General features: G+C 36.3%; 1 protein-coding gene across 1 annotated transcript; it reads left to right on the top strand.

The window, feature by feature from the left end:
• Nucleotides 1-589: 589 nt before the first annotated feature.
• LOC110895326 (polyol transporter 5) lies at nt 590-5173 on the top strand. Its single transcript, XM_022142621.2, has 3 exons — nt 590-792; nt 3616-3978; nt 4095-5173. The coding sequence occupies exons 1-3, from the start codon at nt 642-644 to the stop codon at nt 5138-5140; spliced, it is 1560 nt and encodes a 519-aa protein (XP_021998313.1). The 5' UTR covers nt 590-641; the 3' UTR covers nt 5141-5173.
• Nucleotides 5174-8876: the final 3703 nt, after the last annotated feature.

Genomic DNA, 8876 nt, shown 5'->3' with positions numbered 1-8876 from the left:
CACTGGGGGCAAAATCGTAAATTTACTGGGAAAGCAAACAAAAACGATGACAAAAATGTAAATTTAAGTTGAGGGCAAAATGATAATTTAGGTGGAAGGAATAAAACAAAACTTTCAACTCCATAACTAACTATGGAAATTTGAGGGACTATACTTGTAAACTATACTATAAGACCAAAAAAAAAAAAAAAGAAAGAAAGAAAGAAAAAGAAAATAACAAATACAAAAACCATCCAATTGTCCTCTGTTGTGTGGTTAGAAACTTATAATTTTGATAAAAATTGAATAAATGGCAGAGTTGTAAATATGGTAAAATGAAAGCTTTATTTATTAGTGTAGATAAGAATCTACCCTAAATGTTATTATATATATAGTAACTGTATATATTTCCTTTCAAAATACCATTTATATAATATATTTCTTAAAATAATATATATGACAAAAGAATATGAAGAATAACATGTGTATTTGATTTGTGGGTTGGCCGATATGATTGAGGGTAGTCCACACTCGATAAGTCTATATATACCATTCATTATTTAAGCACAACTCAACAAGATACAAGTAACAAGGTTATGTAATTCCATGCCTTGTAACTAAATAACCTTCCTCCCTCCCTCCTGTCACACCACACCGTCGTCATGGCCGACCGGAAATCCGAAGAAAATGGTGTTTCGGTTAAGTCCAAAGAACTCATCACCGACTTTGATCCACCAAAACCACCAAAGAGGAACAAGTACGCTTTCGCTTGTGCCATGTTGGCTTCCATGACTTCGGTCTTGCTCGGTTATGGTAATCTACTTCCCCATTTTCTGGCGGATCTAGAAAATCCGCATAGGGGTAACGTTTCAAAAATAGGGGTAACGAAATAAAAAAAAAAGGTCCGCCAAAATTTACTCCACTGTCGGAGCGTTAAGGGCCCTTGTAACAATATAGGTCCGGCATGTTCTCTTGTGTATATTTTTGTTTATAGATCAAAACATATCATTACAAAAACATCAACCGACAAAACCAAAGAACAAAACACCAACCGAAGAAACCAAAGATCAATAAAAAGAGAAGATAAAACAAATTACAAATGAGATTTACTTTGTATCATTTTACCCAATTGGAACATTTAAATATATGCCGTACTAGTTAAATAATACAACCCATCAACTTGGCTGCGTACACCGTATAAAAATAGAATGCGTTTTTCAGGCGATATATGTTTTCTATATCATGAAACGAAAGTTAAGTGCAAACATTTATGTGTCACGAGACATTTTTGTGTAAAGAAATATGTAATTTGCATCTCTTTTAAACTTATCACTAGGTTTTTTCACAATCGCCGCATTGCAGCGAACTTCTTTTGTTATTTAGTCTGTGTTTACATGTGTTTTAAAATCACTACGAGGGCATTCCGCATGGAACCACTGACAAAAATAAAATGAAAATATAGGAAAAAACACTAAAAGATAACCGAAAGAAAATCAACAAAAAAAGTTGTATGGTAATGATGTTGTTCGTATGAAACCCGTGGTCAGAGATAACCAAATGGTACATGGGTACCGGTACCGAATTTCCTGAACCGAAAGATCTTAAGTACAAATTCGATACCGACTTTTGGCGCCTACCGGCTTTTACCTTCATATACCGCTACCGTAACCGGTATTTTCGGTATCGGTATCGGTTGGCACTGACCTCATCCCTACCCTTGAAACTAAAAAAAAAAAATCATTAAAAGTTGAAGATAATCAACAAAAAAAGTTGCACGATACCGTTGTTGTTTGTACGGTACCCGTGATCAGAGATGAGCAAATGGTACCGGGTAGCAGTACCGAATTTCCCGAACTAAAAGATTCTCAAAATCATTTCGGTACCGACTTTTGGCGTTTTCTATACCAGGCTGGCGCCGGTTTTAACCTTCATGTACCGATAACTGTACCAGTCTGGTGCAACTGTAGCAGGCTGGTGCCGGTTTTTACCTTCATATGCCGATAACGAACCGGGCCGTACATGTATTTTCGATACCAGTATCGGTTGACACAAAACCTATCCAACTTAAGAAGTGAAGAAATAATTAATATTATTATAATATTAGAATAGAATAACAAAATATTAAAAAAATATATATTATTATAATATATTAAAAACACTATTCATTTCATTTGATTTATTAATTATTAATTATTAATAATAATAATAATAATAATAATAGTAAAGTAAAGTAATAGTAATAGTAATAGTAATAATATATAGTAATAATAGTAATAGTAATAGTAATAATAATATATAATAATATATCATATTTACTGAAAATAGCCTATTCTTGACGAGCAACGGTCTTATTAGAATTTTTAAAAGTATTTTTAATTTTAATCATTTTTATAAGTATTCTTAATTTTAATCATTAAAATAAAACATGCTAATATTTTTGTAATATAGAATAATAATAACAATGAGGGCCGCTAAAATGAATACTCCCAGTTAAGAGAATCACAAGAAGCAGTTTTCAAACATTAATCTTTGAAGATATATGAATAAGATTAAAAGTTATAAAAACAATATTAAAATTTTTTTGTCTTATTATGTTTTTAATATTTTAGTATCAAAAGGGCAGTTTAGTAAATTTGTTTGTTTTGTCTTATTGTATATATTGTTTTTTATTACTTTTTTTGTCTTATTAAATTAACTGTTTTTTATTAAAATCAGATTTTTAACTAAAAACCATTTTAATATCTGATTTTTTTTTACAAAAAACAATTTTTCTCATGAATTTTTTACAAAAAACGTTTTTACGAGTCGTTTTTTATGCCCCGTTTTTATGCCCGGTTTTACGCGCCGCTTTTTTTTACGCCCGGTTTTACGCTCCGTTTTTATGCGTCGTTTTACGCCTCCGTATTCGCGCCCCGTATTTACGCGTCGTTTTATCACCCGTTTTTTTACGAGCCGTTTTTACGCCCCGTTTTTACACGCTGTTTATTACACCCCGTTTTTTACGTGCTGTTTTTTTAAACGTCGTTTTTTACGCCTCGTTTTTTTCGCCCCGTATTTACGTGTCGTTTTTTACACGCACGTTTTTAAACTTTTTTTTTATGGTTTTGAACTTTTTTTTACGAAAACCTTTTTTACGGTTTTAAACTTTTTTTTACAAAACATTTTTTTACAAAAAAACTTTTTTAGAATTTTTTTTTTTACAAAAACTTTTTAACAAAGAACAAAAATTTATACGAAAACTTTTTTACGGTTTTAACCTTTTTAACAAAAACTTTCTCTTTACACACACGTTTTTTAAACTTTTTTATTTTTTTACGGTTTTAAACTTTTTTTTTACAAAAACTTTTTTACCAAAAATTTTTTACAAATTTTTTAAAGAGACTTTAAAGAGGAGAGAGAGAGACGATTTGATGGCTTTGATTAAATGTGAAGAGAGAGAAACTGAAATGACTTTAGAAAGAGACTTTAAAGAGAAGAGAGTGATGATTTGATGGTTTTATTTAAATAAATATATTACCCTTTTGGGTGTCATTATCTGATTGGTGGAGAGTAGTTCTCGTGTTTCTCACAACTGTGGGTGGTTTTCATTTTAGTGGCCCCCTAATAACAATAATACTAACTGCTAATTTTTGGCAGATATTGGTGTGATGAGTGGGGCGCAAAAATACATAGAAAGAGATCTTGATTGTACTGACACTCAAATAGAGATTCTGATCGGCATTCTAGACCTCTACTCGTTGGTCGGCTCAGCCGCCGCCGGCAGAACTTCCGATTGGATTGGCCGTCGCTACACCATCGTCTTGGCCGGAACTATTTTCTTTGTCGGAGCAATCTTGATGGGGTTTGCTACTAACTACGCGTTTCTCATGGTTGGTCGGTTCGTAGCCGGTATCGGTGTCGGATACGCCCTTATGATAGCGCCAGTGTACACCGCCGAGGTTTCGCCGGCGTCGGCACGTGGGTTCCTCACCTCCTTCCCGGAGGTCTTCATTAACGTTGGTAAGCCTCTAAACGTTAGGTGGTATTTAGGTGTAAAAATTAAAGAAAAAGAAAATTGTAAACTTTTTTTGTAATTATAATAATAGTTTGATTTAATAATTAATTTTTTTGTATAGGAATATTGCTTGGGTACGTGTCGAATTACGCCTTCTCAAAGCTTCCGCTTCACTTGGGTTGGCGATTCATGCTAGGAGTGGGAGCGATCCCATCGATATTCCTAGCGTTGGGCGTCCTTGGCATGCCCGAGTCACCACGGTGGCTCGTCATGCAAGGACGACTAGGTGATGCTAAAAAAGTTCTTGATAAAACCTCAGATAGCTTAGAAGAATCTAAGCTTCGGTTGGCTGGAATCAAGGAAGCTGCTGGCATCCCTGAAGACTTTAACGATGATGTTGTCCAAGTGTCAAAGCGCAGCCACGGTGAAGGCATATGGAAGGAGTTGTTGATCCACCCGACACCAACTGTCCGCCACATCTTACTTGCGGCTGTCGGTATCCATTTTTTCCAACAAGCGAGTGGTATAGATGCGGTCGTGTTATACAGTGTGAGAATCTTTGAGAAGGCGGGGATCGTTAAGGACACCCCGCAACTACTTGCAACCATAGCCGTTGGGTTCGTCAAAACAATGTTTATTCTAGTGGCCACGTTCTTCCTCGACAAAATCGGACGTCGTCCACTTTTATTAGCTAGTATAGGCGGCATGATCGCATCGTTAATGACATTAGGGTTCGCGTTGACCATCATAGATCACTCGGATCACAAGATCACATGGGCTATAGCTCTCTGCTTTATCGGGATCTTATCCTATGTGGCGTTTTTTTCAATCGGAATGGGACCAATCACTTGGGTCTATAGCTCGGAGATATTTCCGTTAAGGCTTCGAGCCCAAGGGTGTAGCATGGGGGTGGCAATGAACAGAGTGGTGAGTGGTATAATCGGAATGACATTTATATCATTGTACAAGGCGATTAGCATCGGCGGGGCTTTTTTTGTATTCACGGGTTTCGCAGCGGTAGGGTTCCTCTTCTTTTATACCCTATATCCTGAAACAAGAGGAAAAAACCTTGAGGAAGTAGAAAAGGTGTTTGGGACCTTTTTTAGGTGGAGATCAAGGCAAGCAGAACTGGATAGGCAAAAAGAAGCTGCTGCTGCTGAGAAGTAATTTTAGGGTTTAGGGGTATTAGGGCTTTTATGTTTTTACAAGAAAAATGATATAAATGTAATATTGTTACCGTATACAATATAAATGTAGTAATAATAATAATAAGAGTGATTATGTTTCGACAAGCTATAGCTCATCGTGGTCCATTTGTATAGGCGTCGGCGTAAACTTGGATCATGTGTTTCTCTTTCGCTCATCTCTTTCATAAGTTACCAATTGGATCTCCAGCGCTAAATACACACTCTTAAGGCTATGGGGTAAAGTAGGATCCACGTCAGCCAGTGGGCTTTATCACGCCCTCATTTAACTTGCAAGGTGTGGGATAAAGCCTCCGTCATCATTACCTAGTTATTTTTTAATTTTATTTTTTATTTGTTTAAATTAAATGCCAATTTCAATAACTAGAAAACTAAAAGAAAAATAATTTCATTAAAAAAAATAAAAACATTACAAAGTCATTAAAAAAACATAAGGTACTAGAAAATAAAAAAAAACTACATATATTTCACCCGAATTTGTGCCTTACGAGCCTCCAAAATGACTCGGTCCTCCTCCGCTAGATTTGATAAATCTCTCGTGAGAAAATCCATGTCTTTCTAGATTTGTTTCTTCGTTTTCATTTGTTGGTCTTTTTCCCTAATCGGGATTATTTTGTTGAGACTTGCCTCGAAGTCGCTCACCTTTGACAAACCATCCGATGGCGTTGAAGAAGACTTTCCTCGTGCCGTTGCCTTACTTTTATCCCTACCCTTTAATCGAGGCAGTTATTCTGGTTCTTCAAATTCGTCAACATCGTCGTTTAGATTAACTGTTGTACGATCAACGGACCTGGATGGTTCGGTAGTGGACGTTGATTTGGACCATTTAGACCTGGGCGGGTTGGGTCGAACGGTGGTACAAGATGCCACTTAGGATATTTGCGAAGAAGCTCCCACGTAGTTACCATCGTAAAGTAATGCCCATGGTACAATCTATAGTCGGTGTGGGCTTGGGTCATAACGTCCACGTCGCCCGAACCACTTTTTCTTCGATTATTGTTGATGAGATTAGTATATATATTGTTGAAATTGCTAACCTTCATCCTCATAGCGCCCCACTTTCCCGAAAAAGAGTCGTGCGATCTATATTCACCACGACCCATTGCGGCGAAAGACTTCTCACGTATACGAGCCCAAAATACCTTTATGTCTTGGTCGTTTCCTATAAAAAATATATTTACAAAAGTATATGTTTGATTTAAAAAATAAATTTACAAAACTATATGTTTATAAAAAATTGTAAAAAATATATAGAGATAAAATTTACCAACAACCTCGTCTTCCGATACATCAAGCCATGCTTTTGCCAACTCAAATTCTTCCTTAGGCGACCAAAATTCGATCTTCTTACTAGCACGGTTTTCGGACTCATCCTTCTTTCGATGACTTCGCTTTTTTGAGGAAGTGCGTTCGGCTTGGGTTTTGGGTAAGGATTCGGTTTGGGTTGCGTTTTGGGTTTGGGGTATGTTTTGGGGAAAAATGGAGGTTGAGAATAATACCCGTAAAAACTGGGCATCGGTGGAGTTGTTGGATGAGGAGAAGTTGGGGTGCTTGGTGGCATCGGATAATATCCAAGCTCACCCATGCGCGGGTCTCTTCGATAACGGTCCTCTTGCTCGTTGTTTTGCAAACTTTGCCAAAACGGATTGGTCGGATCCCACGGGTTTTGGTTGTTGGGAAACATTGGGGTAGAAGTGTATAAAAAAGTATAGAGAATGTGTATAAAGAATGAGGTAGAATTGTATAAAAAAGTTTAGAGAATGTGGGGTATTTATAGGTTAAATTTATAAAATAGAAAATTATTTTTTTTAAATTGTTACCGTTCAACGGTAACATTTTCATTAACTCACCTCGATCGTGCCGAATTCAGCTCGTTACCATGCTGAATCCATGCCCATAGCGGCCCTCCGTAAATCGCTGGGTGTGGGGTGGTGGCGCTATCGAGGCCGAGGTGGCTATGGTGGCGGCTCCACACCCTCCGGCCAAGGCGATTAGCATCGGCAGGGCTTTTTTTGTATTCACGGGTGTCGTAGCGGTAGGGTTCATCTTCTTTTATACCCTATATCCTGAAACAAGAGGAAAAAACCTTGAAGAAGTAGAAAATGTGTTTGGGGATATTTTTTAGGTGGAGACAAGGCAAATAGAATTGGACAGGCAACAAGAAGCAGCTGCTGCTGAGAAGTAATTCTAGGGTTTAGGGGTATCAGGGCTTTTATGTTTTTACAAGAAAAATGATATAAATGTAATATTGTTACCGTATACAATATAAATATAAATGTAGTAATAATAATAATAATAAGAGTGATTATGTTTCGACAAGCTATAGCTCGTCGTGGTCCATTTGTATAGGCCTCGGCGTAAACTTGGATCATGTGCTTCTCTTTCGCTCATCTCTTTCATAAGTTACCAATTGGATCTCCAACGCTAAACACACACTCTTAAGATATCGTAACAATGAGAATAACATCACAATGGTTGCAAGTTGACACATGTTTTAGCATACTAAAATAATCATATTTTAAATATAGTGAATTTTAAACTTGATACTTTCAAAGATAATGGAGACGTGTCAAGTTGAATACATTTTAATGTTATGCGATATTTAAGGAGCATTTTTAAATTCTAATTAAAAATGATCTTCTAGCCACTATTAAAATGCTACTGAGTTTTAACTCATAAGACTTCACTATCATCCTTATCAAGTAATATTTGTGAAATTTGATTTACTTAGACAAAGTTGTAGATTATGAGTTAACTTGGGTTATATTTTAGCTATAACGGGTCAATGGTATAATCAAGGGCGGTTCTATGTGGGGGCCAGGGGGTGCCCGGATACCCTTGAGCAAATATTTGAATACCTCTGAATATACGGTAAAAAAATCTTCGTTTTATGAATGTGAGGTATAAACTAATTACGATACCCTTGAAATTTTCTTCCGTATAATGATATTTTTTGAAATTGATTAAAAGTCACCTGATTAGAATCAAAACAATTAGTAATTATATGATCAATACTTAAATATAAGATATTTATAAAATTCAAGTAAGAAATACAAAAGCTTTATGGGTTGGCCCAACCCATACTAAATAATCACCACCCATCTTGTCCAAGATAGAGGGAGCACCAGTCTTTCTATTTAAACACATGTTAGGATCTGAGTTTGACTTGATTGTGTTGTTTTAATAAGATGTAATGGAAGTAGATAAACAAGGAATAATTTGCAGCGGAATGATGTAAAACTTTAAAACACAATCTAGGAAAGATTAGCTTTCATCATACAATGCTTTCATTAGTCATAAGATTGAATACACAATGATTGACTTATGCATGCATGAACACTAACTCCCCCTCAGCCTGAGCTCACAGTGATTGTTCGTACAAGATGAGTGTGTGTGCAAGAGCTAATAGAACAGTAAGGAACTGTCTGTTTATAGTACAATCCTAACCACTGTGGCATCTTTGCTGACGTCACCTAGACAGTGACATCTAACTATCGTAACAAACTCTAAACACCGATGCAATACAAACACTGTTACATAGAAGCACTGACTAAACTAAGCACTGATGAAGCAATCCACTAATGATGCTTAAACACTGATGAGGCTGAGCAGTGCTTTCTTCTAAGGTTGATCAGGCCTTTGATTCCAGCAGTACTTTGACATCGGCAACACTTTGACACAACAGCTGATAAGTCTTC

Source organism: Helianthus annuus, chromosome 12, assembly GCF_002127325.2.
Source record: "Helianthus annuus cultivar XRQ/B chromosome 12, HanXRQr2.0-SUNRISE, whole genome shotgun sequence".
NCBI classification, from domain to species: domain Eukaryota; kingdom Viridiplantae; phylum Streptophyta; class Magnoliopsida; order Asterales; family Asteraceae; genus Helianthus; species Helianthus annuus.
The sequence above is the reverse complement of the archived record's forward strand: the minus strand, read 5'-3'. Positions and strand labels throughout refer to the sequence as shown.